This window comes from Marmota flaviventris, chromosome 1 (assembly GCF_047511675.1).
Source record: "Marmota flaviventris isolate mMarFla1 chromosome 1, mMarFla1.hap1, whole genome shotgun sequence".
NCBI classification, from domain to species: domain Eukaryota; kingdom Metazoa; phylum Chordata; class Mammalia; order Rodentia; family Sciuridae; genus Marmota; species Marmota flaviventris.
Genome location: NC_092498.1, coordinates 58,647,418 through 58,673,736, shown reverse-complemented (window position 1 = coordinate 58,673,736; position 26,319 = coordinate 58,647,418). Strand labels below are relative to the sequence as shown.

Below are 26,319 nucleotides of genomic sequence, written 5' to 3'. Positions count from 1 at the left end.
TAAAGGATGAATGAATAACTGGTTAGTTTTAAAATTTAAGGCTGAAACTCATAGGAAAGGTTTAGGAATGATTTGCATTACCATACCAATGCATGATACTGGGGCACTGAGGTACAATTCAGGTTCAGTTGCAATTTGGATGAAATAAGGGATAAAGGATCAAATACAGAATTCAAAAGCCATCAACATGTATGCAGCATTTTGTGCCAGGGGAATAGATACGACAGTTTTGGATAAACCTAGATCCATTTCTTATTTCAAAGTATAGGAACATGATTACTTTCTATTCTATGTATTTAACTCTCTAACCACCATTCAGAGTACCTGAAGGTCAGGGAGCAATCAGGTTCTAAAGGTGACTTGGGCCCAACGGAAAGAACAAGATTTTTTTTTTTTTTTTTCTTTTTGCAGTAGTATATCTATGAATGGGTAGGGATGGTATGCCTATAAATGGGAAGGTATGGCCAAATCTCCTGCAAAAAACTAATTAGTTGTGGACTAACAAGCTGTCACTGGAAACTCCCTTAATCATCACCATTTTTTGATCATTGTTTTATAGAAAAAATTTAAAATGTAGCACAAATTTCCATAATGAAGAATTTTTCCAAATTCTTTCTCCTAAACTATTCTTATTAAACAACTTTTCTCATTAAAACAGTCTAATCACAAAAGCTCAATACAATATGGATTTGCCTACACAGGCACTATATATGCACTTGCAAGCATGTATCTATACAAACTTTTTTAGTGTGTTTTTAGCTCAAAATGTGCTAAATCACATCAAATTTATTGGTGCTAAATACATTTTCAAAAAATGCAAATAACGTGTATTTGGCATAGTTATTGGAAGCAGTAATAGGTTTTGAGAAAGGTAGTTATAAAATATTGCCTACAAAAACAAGGTATCAATGTATTATTTTATACAAAAGTAGAAAGCATAACTTATGCTTTTTTTTTTTTTAAATCTCTTAGGCAGTATATCATCCTTAAGCCATGGTTCCAGTTTTCTAGAGTTTAGTAAAAATGCCTTACTGCTGCACTGACCGTGGCTACACTGAAGAAATTTAACACCAGACTTAGGGAAAAGAGTAGGAGAAAACTGTTCTTTTACAAATGCAAATAAGAAAACATCATTTTACCCTGGGGCAGTAGGATAAAATATACTGTACTTTTTTATTATCCTTGGTAATATTAGTATTCTTTACAATAGTGAGCTAGTAAAAATCATAAATCAACTTTACTCTTTTTAAATCATGAAACATCTATAAAAAGCTTTCTAAAAATCTCCTGAAATAGGCACCTACTGCAGAGTAATGTGATGGCAGAACAGTAATATATCCACACCAGGGGTAGGAAGAGATTTGAGAATCTCATTTACTGCACCAGTGGAGGCTGAGCATCATGGCGGTGATGCTCTTAGCTGCTAGAGAAGAGCCGGCTTCTTTCAACCAGCATCCCTGCTGACCTATTCATCAGTGAAGTAGGCATTAAGTAAGACTTTACCAATTTGGAATGGAATGACTCTCAATCTCAGTTGTGGTTTAAAAAAAAAAAAAAAAACTAAGATTATTAGAAAATGTTAGCATTCAAGATATTTTCTGTGGTTTACATAATTTACCTTAATAGCATAAAGTATTTTAGTTGAATATTACTGAGAAACTGCAATGCTGCTAACAAGATAAATGAAGTACAGAGAAATTGCAAAAGCATAGTCATTTCATACATTTCTAATACTTTAGTATCCACAGAATATTTAAAAGAAAAACTGTCCCTTTTAGTCACCAAGTTTAATGTCCATAAAGACAATGCTTAGATTCAAATCAATTTATATGCATATTTTAGAGCTAGATTTAGGATGCTGGTTTTTATTTATAAGTTCAAATCCTTATTTAATCAACATATGTATTTGCATTTTTATCAACTATGATTTCTAATATTATGTGACCAGCTTTTAACAAACTGAATTACTTTTTGTGGAAATACTAATAAAACCATAATACTGTGTATTATGCAAATTGTTTTTTCAGGAAAAGAAGTTTTATAATCATTAAGTAACATCTTTATAAAATCAATTTATTTGGGTAAAGTACTTCTGGTTAAAAAATCTATATACAAGCAATATCATAATGAGTATAATTTTTCATAATAAAGTATTTGAAATATAGCAATATAACCTTTTAGGGAAAGTCATTCAGATGGTTTATAATACATCATGCACAATACACTGTTTATTTGTCCATTATATAACAAGTTTCAAGTGTCATTAAATGCAATTGTTATTAACAGAACTTAGTTTGACACAGAGGTATCAAACAATCATTGCTCTAAATACTAAATTCAAGGCATATCAGAAGAAACATTCAACAGATTTGTTATCACTTAGTAGAAGACACTTAAATACCTAAGTTTTCAAATATTAGGGATGATCAAAGTTTTTTAAAAAAAACCCTTGTTTTTATTTATTCACTCTAAGTATTTAACTATTCAGTAGTATTTACTTTAAGTGGTTAGGTATTAGTTCCCTCAGCACACTATCTGTCCTCAGAGTAAATACACATATACACCATTAAGTCTAACACATGCTAGACTCTGGTAATCTGGTAACTGCACCAACACAAATGGAAGTCTGTGATAGCCATACACATTTTCTTCCCCTTTGTATTCTCTTTATCCAACACAGTGCCCAGAATATAGTAGACACTTAACAAATACCTGCATGCAATTGTAAGTAGAGGAAGAAAAATTTAATTCCAACTAATGGCAGAAGATAAATACTGACTTTCAATATGAAGATAAAATATTTCAATCTTAAATGTTTTGGAATAAATGACTATTTATAAAATCCTTTCCTTACATTTGAAAAAAGAAAACTAAACAAATATACTATATATCTGTGTTTGAAAAACATGCCAAAGTTCTGGCTTCAGTTGAATAAAATATTAGCTACCTTAAGTATAATAAACATATAATGGTAAAGTATAATAAAATATCTTCCTATAGCTATGGTGAATTATAGATGAAGTATTTGCTTCCAAAACCTCTCATACATAAAATAATGAAATTACTCTGCTTTCTGACTGAAGATAAATTCATTTGGAAAAAAATACTTTAAACTTATCCAATTTAGCTCATAAAACAATAACTAGATAAGTAGAAACCATAAGGTTAGCTAAATGCTACTACAATTAATGCAACCTCTGTACGAAAAGATTATGTTGATTCATGATAGACAAACTGATACATTAAATAAGTCCAATTCTGTCTTAATATAAGCTCAAAAGCAGAGAAAGTAGAAATGGAAATGTATTTTTTTAAATACATATTAGTATGTAAATCTATGCTTCAAAATGCCTTTAAAAATTTTTTTTGTACTTGTAGATAGACATTAGAATGCCTTTATTTTGTTTATTATTATTATTTTTTTTATGTGGTGCTGAGGATCAAACCCGGGGTCTCACACATGCTAGGCAAGTGCTCTGCTGCTGAGCTACAGCCTCAGCCCCTCAAAATGCTTTTAATTCATGCTCATATAAATAAAAATAAATTTATAAGGACATTTAATTTTAATTTTTACTTATTAAATTCTATAAAACTAAGAAACCACATAAAAATTACATGTTAATACTGAAAATTTTGTCAGTATGGTACATAAAACTGTTTTAAAAGAACTATGTTTCTTTTCTTTTGGTTGTTTTTTAATATTAATTAAGAATGATTTTTAATAAAAGTAACAAAATAACTATTACTTTAAATGACAGAATTATAGTGAATTCTCTTCAAAATTATTTTTCAAAATGTTAACTGATTCTAAGATCAATTATCATTGATAACTGATAAAAAATGAACTTAAAAATAAAAAATGTGATACAAAATATGTGTAATTAAATGTCCCTAATACTTGAAAATCAATTTTCCTTTTAAAGTTAGAATCTGGTATGGGTTTCTAAGGGAAATGATTTTAGAAATAAATTCTTCAGCAATTTTATCCTCTGGAAAAAAAATAAGGCAGTATGACATTTTAATTTAACTGATATATCTAACAGTCTTAAAGAACTACTTCTCTTTCTGTTGCCTTCATGTAACTACATGAGGGCAAGGATAACTAAGATTGTAATACTTATAAATTTTACCCATTTACTGCATTTAAACTGTATAGTTTATCTAGGGAGAAAAAATAAAACACCCCCTTAATAATTGTTTCCCATGTGTTCAGGCATATGTTCAAAGGCTACATTTATCTTATTTGAAGGAAAATTTTCAAAAATTATTCATAATGATGATTTCAAAATCATACTGAAAAACCAGGTAGGAATAAAATAATCTTAAAAAATTGTAAAAAATTTAAAACCATATTTTTGGTAAGTTCCATAATTCTGAGTATGAACATAATTTACATGTTAAATGTGCAATTCTTATTTACTTATTTATGACACTAATTAATGAGTAAAATATATCCAAAATTCAATAAAGAAATTCAGAAGAATACCAACTCTAATATAACTAATATTACTATCACAATTTTTAATTAAAGTTTTAATAAACTTAAATGCTTACCTAAGCTATTATTTCATAAGCTCATTACAGAACAGATTTAATTGATTTAAATAAAGTGTAATAAACTTTTGCTTGGGGCTGGGGTTGTGGCTCAGTGGTAGAGCGCTCGTCTAGCATTCATGAGGCACTGGGTTCAATCCTCAGCACCACATAAAGTAAAATAAAGATATTGTATCCACCAAAAAACTAAAACAAAAAAATACATAAAAAAACTTTTGCTTTATGATAATTTTGAACATATATATCATAAATGATCACTTTGTTGTATGTGCAGAATTTTTAAATAATTATAAGCGGTAAATCAATCTCCAAAAATAACACATTACTATAAAATAAACACTTCAAATAGTTTCATGTAGATTAAACGAATAGAAAAATACATTATTATCTCATATAGGCACATCACAACCAATAAAAAATAATTTCACTTCCTGGTACAAAATATTCATGTGAAGTAGTTACTTATTGATCTTATTTATATTTTCATGAAAGTGTGTACACACACACACACACACACACACAAACAGATTATTAAATGTCTTCAGGCAATTTTACTTCTATTTAAATAAATCAAAATGTGAAATTAAAAAACTCTCTAAATATCAAAGAGGATGTTAACAAGTTGAAGTTATTTTCTTAGTTCAACTTAAAACTAGAATGCAACAATATTGCCATCTAGTGTTTCTATCAAATAAGCACTTCCAATACAAATGAGGTCATATTTTTGCTGTTCATTTTAAAAATTAAGTATTTAGGTTAAATACAAATTGTGATTTCCATGGGTAAGAGTATAGTTTTGACAAATGAATAAAAGGAGAAAGAATAAAAATAGAAAAATTCATCATTGGGAGTTAGTGGGAATTAAAAACAAAGCATTTAGTGAGCAATACCCTTCTTTCAGATGCGATTCTCAAAGATATAACTGTATCGTACTGTGAAAGTCATTTAATCTGTTTGAAGATTAAAGGCTCAATTATTCATAATAAAGATCATAATATCTGCTGTGTATTTCAGAGTTACTATAACAGCAGAACTAAACAACAACAACAAACTTTACTACATATTATATGCAGAAAGCTACTAATTGTTAAAAACTAATTTAAATTAAAAACTAATTTCAGGCAAAGCATTTTTTTAAAAAATCTGAATTAAAATTTAAAAAATCATCAGCATTAAGGATCTAAATAACTATTTATGAAGCATAAAAACTGATTGGACAATCTTTCTTCAAGAACACAATAAATGCAGATATTTCCTGTAAATACTGACTTACATAAAAATTGTCTAAATTCAGTGCTGAGAAAATTGAGACTAACCTATTTAACAAAAATTTTAATTTTAATGAAGCTTTTAATGAAGAATTAAAAGCTATATCACAATAGATTACAAAGTCTGACAACCATTCTGGGACCAAATTTATTCATAGTCAATGAACTAAAATGTACATTATCATATATTTCTTAAACAAAAATACACAGAAAAGACCAAAATGCTCTCTGCAATGATATGACCTGCATGTCAATAAATAATGCATCACTTTGCCAACTAATGCCTTTCTGAATCGTTTAAGAAATCTATTGTGATACTTGGAATAGATTTTTCTTAAAATGTCAAGTAAAATAGACCCTTAAACATTTTTTTTTTTTTAATTAAAGTGCAGAACAGTGGCACATGTCCATAATCCCCGCTACTCTGGAAGCCAATGCAGGAGATTCTGCCTGGTCAAGTTGGTGAGACCCTGTCTCAAAATAAAAAATATAAAGGGAAGAACGTGATTCAAAGGTAGAACAACCCTGAGCTCATTCCCCAATACTGCAAAAAATAGGAAGGGAGAAAAAGATCTTATTTCTATTTATGTGATTCTGCTGCCACCTAGTGAATTTTGAGAAAGTACTCTGGAAAACAGATTAATTGGGGGAAAAAAGCATAATGTCAACCTGGAAAGTACATACATAAGGAAGGACACTGTGAAATACTTTCTTATAAAAACATTTTTATGTGTTATTTTAATTAAAATTACATAATTCATGAATTTAATCATCAAGCTCTTCTTTATTTAATCAACAAGATAATTTTAAAAATTCCTTTACTGAAGAAATAAGAGCCAGAAATATTAAATTGTTTTTGTCATCAGGTTATACTTAACAATACACATGAATTTGATATTATTCCCAAAGATTCTATATTTGGAATTTTCAGTTATACTCATTCCTCAGAAATTAAATACAAGTACTGATTCCAGAACCCTCACAGATACCCAAATCTAAGGATCCTCAAGTAGTACTTGCACAAAATTACATAATCCTCCCACATACCTTAAGTCATTTCTAGATTACTTATAATATCTACTAAAATGTAAATGCTAACAGTTGTGATACTATATTTTCAGAGAAATGAAGAAAAAAATCTGTAGATGTTCAGTAAAAAAGCAATTTTTCCCCCAAATATTTTCATCTTGTGATTGGTTGAATCCACAGATTCCTAACACATGAATACAGAGGACCAACTATACTTATCAAGAACAGTGCTGATTATACAGTTAATATATAGTAATACATATTGACAAATAATCTCAATACCTAGAACTTTATCAACTATAATATATTAAAGAAGTCCATACATACGATAGGCAATAATCTATAATAATGCTTACCTGGGAAAAGATATTTGCTGTTGGAGCAACTCTGCTGTCCACAATGCTATATAATATTGCTAATAATCTGTCTAATGGAAATGGTTTTGGTCCAAGTAGATGATTGCTTGTCTGTGGGGGGGGGGGGGGGGGGGAAGATGAAGAAAAGAAAGGAAGGAAGGAAACATGGATTTTCTTTTTATAACAGAGCACTCACTTTCTGGACTATAAATTCCCAAAAGCAATATATTTATACTTGTTGTCTTAGTCTGAAGATACTAACAATAAAACACTTTTAAAATATCATGATTTATTTTTTACCTTATGCCTCAAGATAGTCCTAGTATCAACAAATGAGAGCTCACAGACATCTGCATTCGTAAACATTGCTATTTTGCTGCTGTAAGCAGTTGTTAGATGACTGAGGTGAACAACACCAGGTTCTTAACTCCTACAGTAGCATTTATTACTTTCGGCCTCTCTAGATCATTTCTAGAAAATGTACTTGTTCCACATTAACCGTTCTAAAAAATCAAATATAATTAGAAAACTAATAAAACATTTTATAATTTGTAAATAAGCTATCAGACTGAAACAATATAAAATTTATAAATAATTTTAAAAGATTATAAAATGTTCATAGCTGCATACAAATTCATATGGGACAATTATGTCATTCGAAAACTACAGTGTTCCAATTCTATCCTATTAGCATATGTTTTTAGTAGCAATTTAATTACTTTATATTAGCAATGACAAATAAAATGGGAAACCATCTTTATATGCATGGGAATAACTACCTATTTAAAAGAAGAATGACTATAAAGAAAAACAACTGTTCAGAATTACAAAATTCAGTATTTACTTCAGCTATTTATATATATAAAGACTGTTCAGAAATCATTTATTTTTTAACTTTTGTATGTTTTCCTCAATAAAAGAGGAAAGTTGTTTTAAAGTTGTTAAAACTTTAAAACTTTTCTTAAAGTTATTAAAAACTTTGAACATTTAGAAAAGTACAGAGGTTAATAAACACCAAGGTAAATAAACACTAGGCCAATTTTATCAAATCCTAATGTGCAATATGCACAAACAATAAAAAACTGGAACACATTATAGAGAAGTTGAAGACTTACTGAATGCTTTTTAACCTCATCCCTTTTTCCCTTTCCTTCCTTTAATGAAGGTCTTTGTACTACTGAACGTTATGTAGCCACAAACAATAAAAAGCACTATTTGCATCATTTAAAACTTTATATAAATGATTTCATTTTGGAAATATCTCATTGTTTTTCACATTTATTGACAAAGTACAAGTAGTTCTAGCTCATTTTAAACTACTCTCTAGAATTCCATTTTATGACTGTATACAATATCCAGTTTAAAAATTCATTATTACTGTGACTGACTTATCTTGTACATTTCTCCTTGTGCACATATGCAAATTTCTCTAAGTGGGATTGCTGGGCGAAAATATGAGGCAAAAACAATGCTGTGTGTTTACCATTTTTTCTTGGGTATATAAGACTTCTTTTCTCAGTCTTTCCTGTAATTAGATAGATGCTATATAACTAAGTGGTGGCCACTGGACTGTGACTAAAAGTGATGTTAACTACTTCCAGGCCTGGTCTTTCAACAACATCCTTTTATCCTCTTTCTCTTTGGCAGCAACTTCAAACTATGCCAGGTTTCACTTGATGTCATTGTAAAATGAAGGAAGCCACCCAACTCATATTTAATTATGTTGTGAGCAATATATAAACTTTTGTTATGTTAAGCCACTGAGAGTTTGGGGCTTTTTATTTTATACTCTGCAAGCCCTATTATGACTAAAACACAGTTCATTCATACTTAACTTGATTGGATATTATCAGTGCACAGAGTAGGGAGGCTCTTAATTATACTACATTATTATTAGCAATTGGAATCATCAGATTTTTTTTTTTAGTTCTGTCAATCTAAGAGTGTGAATGTCTCTGTTGCTAAAATTTGCATCTCTCATTAGTGAATGAAGCTAAATAATCACGTTATGTTTATTAAGCATTCAACTTTTTTTTGTATATTTTCTCATTAGGTGTTTGTCTTTTCCTTACTGCTTTGTAGTCTTTAAAAATTTGAATTATTTGTTGTATAAATTCAAGGACAGTTGTAAACATCACTGAAGAAGTTGGAGTCCATCAATCCTGGAACTGAATCCAGGCTCTACCACATATTAACCAAATAACCTTGGGAAAGTCAGTTAATTTCTCTTTAATACTCAAAGTTGAAGAGAAAATCAGAACATAGATCTAAACAAATTATCCTTGGAACATAGCACACAGACACCAAAGAGAATGAATAACGTAAATGACTTAGATACAAGGACAGAGAGAAGAAGGTCTAACATGTCTATTCAACATCTTAGGAAAACAAATTAGAATGAATGGTAAAGAGGCAATATGTGAAAAGTTAATGACTAAGAATTTATTGGAATTGAATAAGAATTTATTAGAAGTTGAATATCAATATTCAACTTCAGGAAAAAAAAACTAATTCCAAATAAAAAGAAATTCAATCTCAGGTATATTACAGTGAAATGGTAAAAAAAACAAAGGAAAAGAAAAGCAGCTAAATAATACACAGATAACAAAAAAGGATTAGACTAGTCAGCAGCATCAATGAAGGCTAAAAGCCAGTAAGATAATATCTTCAAAGTACTAAGAAAACACTATCAATTTAGAAATACCTACTGACCAAAACTGCTTTTAAAAAATGAGAGTTAAAAATAACTCCCAGTCTCTACAGTATAAACTCAACAGTTCAAAATTCTCTCTTTTGCCAAGAGAAGCAGCAAAGGTTTGGACATACCCAGTGAAACAAGGAATCTCAATAGTCTAAATGCTCTTTCACCAATTTCAAACTCACCTCACATTCCTACATTCAAAATTACTTGTGCTTCTACTTTTTAAGCTTTTCCAGATTCCTTAGGCCAAATCATCTATCTTGGTTGGAGTTCTGGTTTTAGCCTCCTCTCATCTGCTTAATGACCTGAATATTTATCTACTATGGAATTCCAAATTTGGGAGCCTCTCACCTGCTTAGTCCTTTGAATTTCTCTTTTTAGTTTTTTCCGTGTCATTTTGAAGGTGTTTCAAAGTGCAAAAGAGGAAAACGCCCATAATCAATCAGCTGAATTTAACTAACAATCCAAGGTGAACTTTTTCATTAACTAGGTCATAAAAACACTGTCAATTCAGTTTTATCTCCAGCACCAGCTCAACTGAAATGTGTTTTCAATCATTGTATCCAATAACAAAATACTATTACAACATTACATTTTAGTATATCAATACAAATAACTTCTCACATGCAAATGACAAATACAAATACACATCCAGTTGCTATATTTTAAAAATTCACAAATATCTACCATCAGAAAATTCAAAATGTAAATACCTTTTCATGTTTCTTTAGAAAGTTGGTTTTCTTGATTTTTCCATGATGCTGCAATTAAGAAAAAAAAATTTTTTGTTATATTTATTTTTTAGTTTTAGGTGGACACAATATCTTTATTTTCTTTTATGTGGTGCTGAGGATCAAACCCAGTGCCTCAGGCATGCCAGGCAAGCACGCTACCACTTGAGCCATATCCCAAGCCCCAAGAAAAACAAGTTTTTTAAGATTAAAAAAAAAAAAAAAAAAAATCAACAAAACAAAACAAAACAAAAAAAGTAATTTGTTTAAAACAATGCACACATAATAATTTATGTGACTTAGACTTTTTAAAATTTTTTATCCTACTTATCACACTGTATATATTATACCTCAATATGTTTTAGGTTGACTTGGATTAGATGGAAAATTACTTCTGCATGCAAAAAGGTTTTTAAATTAAATGGCAATACTTCCTAAAAGAATTTAATAAATTGATTTAGCACTCCATATTTATTGCTATAAAAACAGAATTTTCAAAGGTAAATGAAGGAGGGTGACCCCAGCCCTCTTGAGACTATAGAGTAGTGGAACAGGGGACACAAAAAAGAAATTTATTACAAACTGTTATAAATCTAAAGAAGAAAGCAAATATTGTATGAAACCAGAAACAATAAAGAAGTCCTGCTAAGATAGGCTGTAGAGCGAGAACACTCTGAGAAAGCAGGATTTAAATTGAAACCTGAAAGGTAAGTATTAGAGAAGAGGCTTTTCAGAAAGAAGCAACATGTTCAAAGACCTTAAGAGATTACAATATTCTAAGGAATGAAAAGGCTTCAAATTTACAATGTACACCTGACTCCTTTCTTCTGAAAAACTATCTTCTCCCAAATTTCAGGTTGAAATCTTAATTTATAGCCTTTAGAAAAAGAGTCTTAAACACGTATTTAACAATTTCTTATTCTAGCCCATAGAAACTTATAGGTATTGAGAAATTTCAAAACTTAGTTAATTCCTAATATCCATAGGGGGATTGAGAACCTCCCAACCAGATACCAAAACCCAAAAGTCCCTTATATAAAATAGTGTACTAGTTGCATATAACCTACTACATACTTTAAATCATCTCTACATTATCTATAATATCTAATACAATGTAAATGCTATAAAAATAGTTTTTAGGGAATAATGACAAGAAAATAGTCTGTAAATGTTCAGTACGGATTGAAAAAAAAAAATGGTTTTACTATTCTCTGATGGTTAAACCTCCAGATGTGGAACCCATGGATCCTAGGAGCTCCAATAAGAAAGTGAAAACAAGTATGTTGCTATTACCTTAAGGAAGAATCTCTTGTCAGTTCTTGCTGGATTGTATGACGCAAGGTATGCAGCAATTAGAATAAACTTAGAGTAATATGGGAGTTCCACATGAGTATATGCTGAAAGACCTATACAAAAAATACTTTCATGAAGATATTTATCAGGCTACCATTAGGTTTTAAGTATCTCTTCTCATTTAACTTTTGACATTCATAGAATGTTCTCATAGTCTCTGGTTTTATATGGAGATAAAACTGAGTCAACAGTGTTTTTATGACTTATATGATAAAAAAGGTCACCCTAGACTGTTAAATATATGGTGACCTCTAGTCATGGTGACACTTATAAACTGAGCTGTTGATGGTAATAGTTGCACCAAAAATTATTAATGATATGCTTTATTCATTCTATTATTTTTGCTTGGCTCCTCACATCCTAAAGTCTAAATTCTATCCACTATTCCCTTCAAGGCTATTCTCTTAAATTTTTCTTGATGCTCCCCACCACACCAAGATAGAAAACTATTATCTCTACTATGAATTTCTACTTTGAATATTTCACACATATCCCATATAATATTATGCTTTGTGTTAACAAAAATTATATATATAAATTATACCCCTTACTAAGCTGTAGAGTTTTGTGAAGGAGCCATATCTAGCATTTTTTTTGTATTCCTACAATGGTATGTACATAGAAAATAAATAAAACAATGAATAAATAAAACATAGATAAGCAACAATGATTCTTAAAGGAAGAAAAGGAATCTGCTCTTTACTAAATATCTTCTATGTGTCAGACACCATGCTAGGGGTTTTACTTAAAGACCACTTTAAATCTTTGTGGTAATTTAAAGCTAGATATTCTTCCCATTTTATAGATGAAGAAACTGAACTGGGTTCAAGATCATCGCTAGAAAGTAGTGCTGAACAATTACTATAGACTTTTTAAACTTTAGTCATTTACATTCTTCCCTTAATAGAGCACAACTAGAAATCACTTGTAAATCATCCAAAACATTCAAAAAGCAAAGCAGACTGAACAATCAATAGCATGATTTCATATCATTTTCCCAACCATCAGTCAATAACATTTTTTTTTTAAATAAAAAATTCTGGATATTCATTCATATTTTAAAAGTAAAACCAGTTCTTTTAGAAGTAAATCCCAAGTAAATTTTTTCTTAAAAACAAAACAACAACAAAAAACAACAGTGCTTTGAAAACACAGCCACTGAAGTATACCCCTAAACTGAGTTAAGATAAAATTGAATTTTATTCCATAAAACTCTCAAAATGTATATGTACTCAGATAAAATCTTGTCATATATTTGGGTTGTTTCAATAAAAACACTGAAAGAAACATAATTGCTTGACTTTCACATGTTATTATCTAAATTTTAGAAAAAGAAAATTCATATTCCATTAAATGAAAATTATTTATCAAAATACCATTAGGACTTAAAAAGTAAATTCTCTTTTATAATACTGTTTACTGGCTGAATGCTCTTTAGTATTAACTTTAGTATCAATAATTAAAGATGTATTTCTGATAAGTGCTTCAATACTTTCTAAGATACCTTTTAGTTGTCCAGAATCTGAATCATCTTTCTGTAGCTTCTCCCACTGGGAACTGAAAGAAAAAAGAGGAGCAAAAATGGATTAAAATAGAAGAAATCAATAAGCTATACTTAAAACAGAGCCCTAAAACGAGCTAAAAATGTGTATCTATTGACAAAACAGAAAACAAGAAAGAAGGTTTGGTAAATATTACAACAATATAAATAATCTGACATATATTATATCAATATAAACTTATAAAGCAATACCCAGGTATTATTTTTTAATAATCTTTTACTCTGATCAAAACTATAAATAGCTATCAAAGAGCACCAAGTAAATACCTACCACTTAGTAAAACAACCAATGTTCTAGTTATCATATTAGACACAATCATTATACACTATTTTTGAACTCTATAACAACTTAACTGAGTGGGTATTTTTGAACAACTTAACCTTTAGGCCTCAATGTTCTAATGTAATTATACGTAAAGAGAGTACGTATAATTATAAAGAGAGTACGTATAATTACATTAGAACACTGAGGCCTAAAGGTTAATTTGTTCAAAAATACCCACTCAGTCAATAGTGGAGCTAAGAGCAGAATTCTTGCACATGCCTTCATGCTATTTTAACTGCTCCACCCTGCCCTTACTTGCAATTAAAACAATTACAGCCAAAATATTAAGAAAGTGCAGTGACTATGATATGGGAAATCAAATTCATAAGGAAATACACTATGGTAAAAATGAAAAAAGACTGCCCCAAGAAGACAGAGGTTTTAGCTTGTAACTGTATAAATCTTTTCTCATCAAAATATAAGGCAGTTAGATATAATGATCTCTAAGGACCCCCTTCAATTCTAAAATTCTCTTAAAACTTTATTGTACATGGGTAAATGGGGGAGGAGTTACACTATTGGGGAAAAATGGATAAGTCATTTCCTATGAAGCAATTCAAGTACTTTCAAATGAAGAAGGCAACACCAGTCTTAGAATGACATTTCTCTACTACCAAAGAATCTAACTTGTCCTTTGTGCCACATTTTGAGAAAAATGGAAACTAAGGGCACAATATATGATATTATTATAAAGGTAACAAATTGAACAAAACTGCATTTTTTTTAATCCCCCAAAAGATTGGGGGGGGGGGATGAGAGAAATTCAGCAAAATAATATGGCAGAGTTAATAAAACATATATCCTCTATGTCAATAAAAATACATGAGCATAACACACTCATTAAAGAAAAGTTTTCAAAATGCCCCAGAGAGGCAGGAAGTCAGATTAGCAATGCTTATATTTTGTTATCTATCACCTCTGTGGAAGAAACATATTACAGATTACATATTAATTGCCAAGGGAAGAAGATGTATCCAGACACACATGAATGTATAATTCTGAAAACAAAAAAAGTTATGGAAGACAAACCAGGAACTACATATGTGGTTAGGAATAGCGCAGAAGGATAAAGATGGATATGAGACTTGTTTGAGTATACTTTTAATTTTTTTGGAGGGTAGGATAATGGGTTTAATTTTCTATTTGTTTGCTTATTTGGTTCTGTTTGTTTGCTTTGACACTGGGTCTTTTGCCCTGTTGTCCAAACTGGCTCAAACTTGCAATTCTCCTGCCTCAATTTTCTGATTAGCTGGGATGATAGGCGGGTGCCTCCATCTCTTATCTTTTGAAGTTTTGAAGTTTCTTTGCCTCTCATCTCTTACTTGTGCAGCAATATATTCCCTTTTCTCTTTCCCTTCTCTTACCATTTTTAAAGTTGTGATATTTCCATCTTGTTGGAATACACTTATACAATATTCTACCCTCATTTCTACTTTTATTTTAGTTTTGAGTTGCCATCAATCATTTGATTAAAGTTTTCCCAATCATCACTGTTATATCAAGGCTGCCACCAGATTACTCAGAACTGCCTTTTGCATACAGTGGTCCCTGGGTTATTACATGTTTAAAATTGTTTTCTAAGTTTTGATATTGGAAACAGATTCAACAGACACAAAATACTTCCTTTCTTCTTTAGTTTCTTGAAAATGTTGTTCAATATGTTGTCTTCCTGTATTACTAATTCACTTTGCTTTTATCTTTTTGTCTGGAAGATCAGATTTTTTCTTTTATTTTGAAAGTTTCATAAGGAAGTCGGAAGTAGGCTGAATAATACTCTTAGCAAAGATGTCATCATCCAATGTTACCTTATGCAAATAAAGGGACTTAGATATGGGTGAATAAGAATCTTGAGACAAAGAGATTATACTGGATTATCCAAGTAGACTTAATGTAATCACAAGGATCTTTTTAAAGGAGACATGAGATCAGAGAAAAAAGAAAATGTTACACTGCTGTTTTAAAAGATGAAAAAAGCCACAAGACAAAGAATGCTGGCAGCCCCTGGAAGTTGGAAAAGACAAAACAGATGCTCCTGAAGAGCCTTCAGAAGGAAAACAATCCTGTGGAAACATTTTAGACTTCTAACATTCTTCGTTAAGACATTAAATGTGTGTTATTTAAAGTCACTAAATTTGTGGTAATTTCCTACAGTCAATAGACTAATACAGTCTCAGAATTGACTATTCTGGATTAATTGGGAAGATGAACCCTTTTGAAGCATAAAGCCAGGCCTTCTTTTATTTCTGTAAAGTTTTCTTGGATTTCAATATTAGGTCTAAATTTCAATCTATTCTTCTCTGTCTGTAGGAACTCCCATTACTTATGTTGAATCTTGTCATGTTTATCATATCCTACTTGATTAATTTTATCTCTTCAGTTTTGTTCTCTTGGTTGCTTTTATTCCTCTTTGATGTACCTAATACAGTCTTCCTTGGATACCTTATAATTTCATTTCCATTTCTGAGATGATTACTTTTGCTTGAAATTCATTCCTAAGTTTGATCACTTTTGTTTCACATATTCTGTTTTACTTTTGTGCATTTATTCTAGGTTGTTGAATTTCTAATTAAAAATACTCTTTCATATATAAAGATTATATTTCTTAAAAATTTAAATCAGGATGGGGTACTGAACCTGTATTCTTACAAAATAAAAGAATATTTTGTTTCTTTTTCTGATACCTTTATATGGCTTTTTCTTTTTTTTTTAATACCGGGAAATGAACCCAATGGTGCTTTATGACTGTGATACAGTCTCAGTCCTTCTGTAAAATTTTTAACATTTTAAGACAGAATCTCACTAAGTTACTGAAGATCTCACTAAGCTGCTGAAGCTAGCCTTGAACTTAAGATCCTCCAGTGTCAGCCCCTCCACCCTCATTCTTGGGATTACAGGTATATGCCCAGTGCCCAGTTTATATTCTTTTTTTAAATGCCTAATATTGGCCTAGACAGGAATGACAGGTATGAATGTAGGTGAGAGGTTTTGGAGTAACTCAGTAGATCTAATTCTAAAATACTCTCTTCTATAAATAACAAAGTGAGTTTTAAAAAATATATATATAGTGCCATTTTGAGGGGAAGGGATTATCTTGATTTTGTTTCTGTCTGTGGGGAAGGAAATCTTCAATTTCCACTCCTTCCTACCTCTGTCTTCTATTACCAAGTCTCTAAAAGATACCATGCTCTTGCAAATTGACCTACCTCTTCTGGAAACAGTACTTTCCCAAGACTATTGTGCTGACACTGGTGCTACATACTGCTTTTTAAAATATTTTTTAGTTGTCAATGGACCTTTATTTTATTTACTTATATGTGGTGCCGAGAATCGAACCCAGTGCCTCACACATGCCAGGCAAGTGCTCTACCACTGAGCCACTACTCCAGCCCCAGTCCCACATACTCTTGACATGTCTTTTTGGTTCTCCAGAAGCCAGTGCTCTATCCTTTGGACCTCAGAACTTATTGTGATATTTTCTCACTCAAGATGGACTCTTTCTAGAAGTGATTTCCTTCGTATGACACCACTACTAGTCAACTCATTCCCAGCTTCCACTGTCCTCTCCTCTTTCTAGTTGTCGTTGCTTGACTTCTCACTAGAGCATGAACTGGTTTTGTGGTTTTTCTTCACTATTTACGTATAAACTGAAGTATGCAGTACTTCTCAATTACCAGTTGCAATGCAGGCATGGGTTATGAGTAGTTTTGTTGATTATTCTCATTGATTTTATAGAGAAAAATGTATTTAGGTGGGCATAATTATCCGATGAGGAATTAGAAATACTTTCATTACTATGTAAAAATTATTTTAACAAGTACACAAGTTTTTCTATCTTTAGAAGAGTGAAACTTTTCATTCTGTGACATCCCTAATCTGATAATCTAAAATCCTAAATGTTCCAAAACCAGAAACTTTTAAAAGTCTAATATGACATATAAAACAGTTTTTGAATTTAGAATTCAGATTTTTGGATTGGGGATAGTCAACCAGTGAAGTCTATGCAAATATTCCAAAATCTGAAAACAAATCCCAAATCTGAAATACATCTGGCCCAAGCATTTTGGATAAGGGATAACAGCCTGTAGTATAAAGGATATTCAACCTGCAGGACACACACTAACTAGATAGTAATTACCTTGAGACTTCCCTGAGATAAACAGTCTGCATGGCTTTCTTCAAATGAGGTTCAATATTTCTCCACAGTTTGCGAGTATCACGTTCATTTGCTATCCCACAGAGGAAAAAATTTCAATCATTTAGATCTTATAAAAAATGTTTTTCAAAATAAATATGAATAAGTAAAATTATATAGATACCTTCTCCTTTAACCACAGGTTCACAATATTTAGGAAAATTAAGTACTGCCTATAAATTAAGAGAAAAAAGACAAAAAGAATAGAATTATCACAATTAGGAATTTATTTTTCAAGTAAAATTTTATTATAATTCAAGCAATTTCATTTAACTGTTACAGTAAAATGTAATTAGAGCTTACCAGTACAGTAAAACTTCAAAGTTATAAATAATGATAGTAAAACAACATACAAAATATTCTTTAGTTGGCTAAATCTTGTCTAATAGGCTCTACATATAAAATAAAAAAATACAATTTGTATTTACAGGTCATAATGATATTTTGCACAAAGAAATTTTTTTTTAACTATTATTTTCCAAGGTCTGAACCCTGTCATTAATTAAACATCATCTAGTTTAGTATGAGTAAAAGTATTTGGACTAATAGCATTAGCTGAGATTGTTACCAGTTCAAGTTTTGGGTACCATCAAAGGCATACTAAATGAGAATCTCTGAGGATGAAATCTAGCAAACTATGCTCAACCTCAAAGTCAGACTCGCCCTGATAAACACCCTGTTTTAAAATAAGAGATACTCTAAAGCTAAGCTGGTAAAAAAATAAAATAAATAAATAAGAAGAAGTTGAAATTCTGAAGAAGCAGAAGGTATTTATGAAGTTTAAAAACACTTTTCCCCCAAATACATATTACTTACAAAGAAAAAGAGATATCACTTTAATCAAATGATCAAAGTGAACCACACTGGCCTTGGGTTTGATTGCCAATACCACAAAAACAATAGAGTAAATAGCAATTGATAACAGGTTAAACTAAAATCCTGTGCCACCTGATAGGATGCAATAAGACAACACAGCACATTTCTGCCATATTCCTCAGATATGTAACCTGAATCTATTCATGAGGAAACATTAAACAGATGCAGATTTCGAAGGAGTCTATAAAACAACTAGCTTATAATCTTCAAAGGTCTCACAGTCATGAAAGTCAAAGGACAGGAACTGTTTCAGATGAAAGTATGTTCAAGAAACTTGACTTCTAAGTCAGTGATCTGAAGTAGATTCTTTTTGCTCTAAAAGGTATTCATTGAGACAACTAACAATCTTGAACAGGGTTTGAATATCAGGTTGTGGTAAAAAAATCAATTTTCTAATTTTGATCATGGTACTGTGATTATGTAGGAGAATGTCTATATAGGAAACGCACACTGAAGTATTCAGGGATACTAGGGTACCAGGTACAAGCTTACTTCCAAATGGTTTGGGGAAAAGGGATTAATCTTAACTGAACTTACCATTTCTTTGTAAATTAGAAATTATTTCCAAAATTTTAATATAAATTGAAACATCATTCAATACTTTCATTATATTATAAATACTATAGCTTAACAGAACAATTAGAACAAACTATTAACATATCAGTACCAATGAAATATGGTAGTGAGCTATTTTAGTATTAAGTCCTCTCCTTATTCTACTGTTTATACTTCAAATACTCTGGTACCCTCTTCTTAGTCACTAAGCTACACTACTAAAACTAGCCATGGGGACAAATAAAATGACAATAAAAAGTAAACATTAGAAACCTGGCATTGTATTTTAAAAGGATGTTAAGCTAAGTCATTCATTCTTCTCTGAGTAATTTCTAAGAACTTTGATATTTCGGAGGAAAATAAAAAGATTTAAATGTGTAATAGATGTTTAAAAAATTAGGCAAAACTAAAGGTAAGTAAACCCATTATATAGTGTTTGGTATTTATAAGAGTATAAAAACAAATTCTTTGATTGAACTTTCTAAAAATTCTAACTATTTTTAGGACTATATTGAGTATTGTTAGAGAAGATAAATCAAAATGTATTCAAAGTAGTACTTTATTTTCTCCTGTTCTGTACTATCTACAGACCTAGCCTCCAAAAAATACTAGAAGAAATAACAATTTCTAAAACAAATTTAAAAGCACACACAAAAAAGATGACTGAAAAGAATCTTTTGCAGGTGATTTATGAATATACAATCAAGCTATATGCCACTTATGTACTTTGAAATAATATTATGCAACTAAAGGGAAACAGGAAAATAAATGCCTTTATTCTCCTATGTTCTACATATGTAAAAAAGAAGAAAAAAATAATGTTATTGTTTAGATTTGAGGTGAGACAGGCAAGAAAGTTTAGAAGTGAAATGATTAGTATCAACCTAATCAGTGTGTTATACCACTAATAGGGATCAACTGGATGGCAACTATAGGCAGGTAGGGTGTAGCTGGAGGAGGTAGTCATTGGACGCAAGCCTCTGGGGCATATAATTTGTCTCTGGTCTGCAGTCTTTCTCTATCTGCTTCCTGGTACAATGCTGAGCTACTTTCCTCCACACACTTCTGCCATAATGTTCTGTCTCACCGAGGGACCAGAGCAATGGCGCTGAAGGTCTATGGACTGAGATCTCTGAAACTGTGAGCACCAAATAAATTTTTCCGCTTCTAAAATTGTTCTTGTCAGGTCTTTTGGTCACAGTGGCAAAAAAGCTGATGAAAACAAATACGTAATTTTCCCTCCAGTGCTCAAAAGATTTTTTTTATGTTTTTAATATTATATTATAAAGACTTAAACTATATTTCAAGCTTATGAATATGTTAAAACACACTCTAACCTATAAGTAAAAGTATAAGTAAATCTATATGTAAAAGTACTCTTCAGTGAATCCCAAAGGACTTTTAAAAAAATACCACACCTAAATATATGTATTTTCTCCCTTTACATTCTTTTCCTAAAAATATTTTGAATTTTCTTTATACTTTATAATCTATTTTAAAGTGGCTGACAGCATAGAATCCTACAAAAGTCAAATACAAAGGAGTGTTAACTGCAAGTTAAATTCACCAGGAAAGACAAACATCTGCCCCTGACTCCAGGAATCTTGCACTTTCCCTGTCTCCTCTCTGTAAGTTCCTTCTATTGTCTGTCATTTCCACTGGGTGCCAGAGGTCCCAAAAGGCATCTTACTTCTGGAGGGTTGTGTTTGTTAGTGCTAAGATTGAACTAGAATAGCTATTTTTTTTTTTAATCTCAACTGAGAAAATGCCTGAAATATACAAGTAAATGTGAAGACACCTGAAATCTAAATATGAATATAATTTTAAATGGTCATCTTTTTCTATGTTCTGTCTCAAACACACATTCCAACACATATTAAATACTATTTAAATAAATATTTAAGTACTACCTTTCACAGCAAAGAAAGGAAAAGCAAAGAAAATGTTCCAAGAAGGATAAAATCTTTACTTTGAAAGTTAACTGTTGTCCAGCCTTAGATATATTACTGACTTCTGCTAACTGGAGAATAAGATCTTAAGCATTAATTGAAGGTTTCTAAGAGGGAAAACAGGGAAAAAAAAAAAAGACAAAATAAAAAGTAAATAAATAAATAAGTTAATTAATTTAAAAGAAAAAGATACACATACACACAAACACACACACACACACAAAAAAAAAAAAAACCCAGAAAGACAAAGACAGAACCAAAAAACAAAGAGAGAAAATAAACACAACTCTACAATTAAAGTAAGAGAGTCAAAGAAAAAATTAAACATTATACTTTTCCAGACCGCTTCTGGATTACAAAAATAACTTCTAAATTTTCAAAAATATTAAAAGAATCTTTTATATAAAAATTACTAACTCAAGGTTGGTGGTTAATGAAATACCTGTAATTAAGGTTTCTTACTATCCTCATATCTATCTAGATTATAGGCCAATAGCCATACACATAAAATCCGGAAAAAAATGCATTTCAAAAAAGTAATAAAGAAATCTAAGGGCTGGGATTGTGGCTCAGCAGTAGAGTGCTCGCCTAGCATGTGCGCGACCTAGGTTCGATTCTCAGCACCACATTAAAAAAATAAAATAAAATAAAGGCATTGTGTTGTGTCCATCCTCAAAAAAAAGATTCTCTCTCTTGGAAAAAAAAAAAAAGAAATGTAAAACTGCTTAAGTTTTAACAACTTCCTGACATCCTTCATATTTATTTTAATGGACTCCTACATTTTTTGCAATTAGAGAAAAGAGGAAGAAAGAAAATGAAGAAAAAAAAAATGTCACTTTTCTAAGTAATGATGAATGTGTAAGTTTTCTAATCTGGTCACAGTGTGTACTAACCTCACACATCAGCCTCAAAAAGCCATGACCAAATTTCCAGAATACATTTTCAGCTTTCAGCATAACTTACACTATTTCTATATGGAAAAAGATTAAAAGATATGTATTTTTTTAAAGTAATATGCTCACTCACCAGATGTCTAAGCTCTTTCAAATCCCGACAAACAGTATAGAAAACTCCAAGAAGAATATTAATGTAGGCAGCATAAAAATCAGGTGAATATTCTGGAGGACGATCATGGGATAAGATCTTCTGAAGGTGCCCTATTCACAGAACATAAATTAACTTAGAATGATTAAGACAGCACCTAATCAGATCTTCTAGCATTTCATAAAGGTTAAAAAAAAAAAGAAAACCCCTCAGTCTCAGCAATAATTAAGGAATAATAAAACTGTTACAAGATTAGAATTGAAAAGTACGATTTTGTGAATATATATAACCCCAAATGTGACATACATATATGTGACATACATATATTGTGATACAAACACACACGTACCCAGTTCTTGGTCTAAAATCCTTGGGATTTCCTGAAATGACAGGCGACAGGAGCACCTTATTAATTCACAAGTTCACACTAGTGGGCCCCTAGACAGCATCAGAATTAGACTTGCTGCCAAGGGCTCCACCCCTTGGCCTCCAGGGTAAAGATAAAGTCTGGAGATTGAGTTCATCACCAATGGCCAATGATTTAATTAACCATGACTATATAATGGAGCCTCCATCAAAACCCCTTTCAGAGAGCTGAAAGGATAGTACATCCTAACTCCACAGGGAGAGAAGTTCCTGTGCTTGGAACCTTCCAAACCTAACCTCTTCATCTGGCTATTCATTTGTGTCCTTTATAATATCCTTCATAACAAATGGATAATAGTAAAAGTAAATAAAATGTTTTCCTAAGTTTTGTGAGTCATTCTGGCAAATTACTGAACTGGAGAAGGGGATCATGAGAATCCTCAATTTACATCCAGTTTTCAGAAGTACAAGTAGAAATTTGACACTCAATAGACATTTAAAGTGGGTGCAGTCTTGTGAGACCCTTAGCCTGATTCCTGGTAATTAGTGTCAAAATTGAATCACTGTTTTCTCGGGGTTTGTTTTATTTTTTTACTCTCTCCCCCCCTTTTTTAATAGAATGTGCTGGATGTCTCTATAATTTTGTTCAGATGACTGTAGAACCTGGAAAAGCTGTTGCTGCTATTGATGCATAACATACTGCTATTATTGGTCTTTTTATAGAAATATAAATATGTATATTTAAACTTGAATTTTCGGAAACTTTAGTTGTGCTATCAACTTTGATGTTCTAAAAAGAATTATTAAATACTACTTAAGACAAATGTGAAACAATGATAAAAAATCTCAAGAATCTTCTTGTTGGCAAAATCAATAAAGGGTGAATAATAATATGGATTCTAGCTTATTATTCTGCCTACCAAGCAAATCAACTAGGAAAAAAAAAAAAAAAGAAGGGGTAATACACAAATTATGACCACACTAGACTATGCTCTTCATTTGTTATAAAATGAAAAGAATTCATAAATGTTTTTATGATTATCATTGTCTGATGCCAATCCTTATTTTGTCATTTCCCCTTTTACCAAGTGTTTTCTTCCTACAAATTTGGTATCTTTGTTCTATTTCTCTTTTATCTCAAGTTCTATATATAAATTATATGTTTATGGTCCTAAACTTATATTTTATTTTGCTGAAACTATCATGTTATAGGACAATTAAAATAAAGAGAAAAAATTACCTATTACCCAAAACTTTCCAGTTATGGTGCATGAATCAACTATTCATTCATTCCTTATTGTAATGTTGTCTGCTTCTTGGTGCAATGGTCTCCTTAGTCCTCTCGGTTAAGAACTCTATGACTAGTACTTTAAAACCAGTTCCAGAATGTAAAGGTCTTTTGCAATAATTTCAGATAAAAACTCTCCTAGGATAGTTGACCAAAAAACCTCTTTCAAAGCCTAGTTTCATGCTTAAAATATTATACTTCGAATATTATACTAAATGGAAGACTTATTGGATTTGCATTTTCCTATCAAAACCCTGAAAATTTTTTCACAAAATGTCAAAATTTAATTTTGGATCTTAGGTACTTTCCCTCTCTGATAGCAAACTTTAAAAATAATTTTTTTAATTATGCATGGGAAATTATCTGTTACAATGAAAATTTCTAAAAGGTACCTTATCTTAGGTACTTTCCCTCTCTGATAGCAAACTTTAAAAATAAATTTTTTAATTATGCATGGGAAATTATCTGTTACAATGAAAATTTCGAAAAGGTACCTTAAAACTTAGAAATAAAAATAGATATAAAAGGTGCCAAATAACTGGATGGATGGAAGAAAGAGGAAAAAGTAGATGGTCAGACAGATGAACTTTAAAAGCTCAGACTACGTTCCTGAGTGTCCTGTAAACATCTCTGTCTAGATACTCAATTTAGGTAATCTTCAATATCGCGTAAGAAAATTAATTTAGGCATTACCACTGGTCAATGTCAATCCCAATGAACATCTCCTAAGAATCAGAACCCTAAATGCATTGTTGTAAAAGTAGTTTAGCTGCTTAGTTACAGACTACAGATGAAATTTTAGAGTACAAGTTTACATTTAGCAAGCTGTGTCAGATCTAATAGTTTAGGACTATTCAAAGTCATAAAGGAAAAAAAAATATTTCTATCAGAATGCTGAAAACTGCACCACCAAGTAGTAAATAAAGGAGAAGATAAACTTTGATTTTTCTCCTGGTATCTTAAAATTTCACTTTCAAAATATTGTCTAACACACAAAGAAAATCTATTCTTAACTTAAAGACAAACTTTAGCTTCTAATTATGAATAAGAGGATCCAGAAATATTCTCCTGTGATAAAAAAAAAAAAAAAAAATGCTGGACCCAATACAGAAAAAGAATATTTTCAAATACTGAACAGACACTAAAAGACTGTGATATCTGAAAACAGAAAGAAATGAGTTGAGTCATGCCATTGTCCAGTCTTTCTAACCAAGGGTCATTTTAACACTGTGGTATAAGGAAAGTCACAAAAGGAACTCACAAACTTCACTGAGGATACACAGGCTGTGGTGACGGACTTAAGGACTGAATTTGCAGGGCAAAGTACCCAAGAGGAAGAAGTTAACAGAAAAAGAGCAACAGAAATATGCAGAGCCGTTCTCCTCAAGTCTTTGCTGAATATTGATTTGTGTATGCCTAGAGTAAAACCCCATAATGCTAAACAACAACAAGTTCTGGGAAAAAACAATTACTGGAAAACTGTAAGTCAAACTATTCCACTGCTCACACAGGGCTGTGAACTGTTCCTGTTACTATCAGTCAGAATACAGGGACCATGCTGAATAAATAGAGCATTTAGTAGAGATTCCAGAAGGATGATGTCTTAGAAGTGGAAATAAAATTAACCCTGAAATAAAAGCTATTCCAGATCCCTTATCCAAAAAAGTTTAAAAATTGCCTCAAAATGGTCAAATATATTTTTAAATAATTATAAACGCTTATCATGAGGAAAACCCAATGCACAACAAAAAACACTGCCTATAATAAAATAAAAACTAATAGCTACACAAAAAAGCATAAGGGATAAGCAAAATAGAGAAAAAAATAGCAGAAACAAACACAAAATGAAGAAAAAAAATGAGATTAATAGACAAGAACACTGAAACAACTATTTAAAATATGCTCACAAACTCAAGGATACAAAGGAAAATAAAAGCACGATAAAATCTATAATGAAAAATCCCATTGGATGAGATTAACTTCAGATTAAATACTCATAGGAAAAAAACAGTGAATTTACAGACGTAGAAACAAAAGCTTTACCTAATAAAACAGAGAGAAAAGAAGATTTCAAATTTAAATACATAAAAAAGGACTTTCAGTGGGAAAACAGCAAGTGACCTAACTTAAATATAATGCAATCGCCAAAAACCAGAAAAGTCAGCAGGGGA

At 30.9% G+C, this 26,319-nt stretch overlaps 1 protein-coding gene across 2 annotated transcripts in view; it reads right to left on the bottom strand.

Annotated features, from left to right (window-relative positions):
- Positions 1 to 26,319, bottom strand: part of Orc5 (origin recognition complex subunit 5) — a 65,040-nt gene that overhangs the window by 20,297 nt on the left and 18,424 nt on the right. Inside the window, exons 6-12 of one of the 2 annotated variants that reach the window (XM_027926448.2) lie at positions 22,477 to 22,607; positions 18,195 to 18,243; positions 18,014 to 18,104; positions 13,497 to 13,549; positions 11,933 to 12,045; positions 10,622 to 10,669; positions 7,208 to 7,318 (exon numbers count right to left, since the gene is read on the bottom strand). In XM_027926448.2, coding sequence (XP_027782249.1) covers positions 7,208 to 7,318; positions 10,622 to 10,669; positions 11,933 to 12,045; positions 13,497 to 13,549; positions 18,014 to 18,104; positions 18,195 to 18,243; positions 22,477 to 22,607 — 596 coding nt within the window. The remainder of the gene's footprint in view (positions 1 to 7,207; positions 7,319 to 10,621; positions 10,670 to 11,932; positions 12,046 to 13,496; positions 13,550 to 18,013; positions 18,105 to 18,194; positions 18,244 to 22,476; positions 22,608 to 26,319) is intronic. The other variant, XM_027926449.2, reaches the window with a different exon arrangement.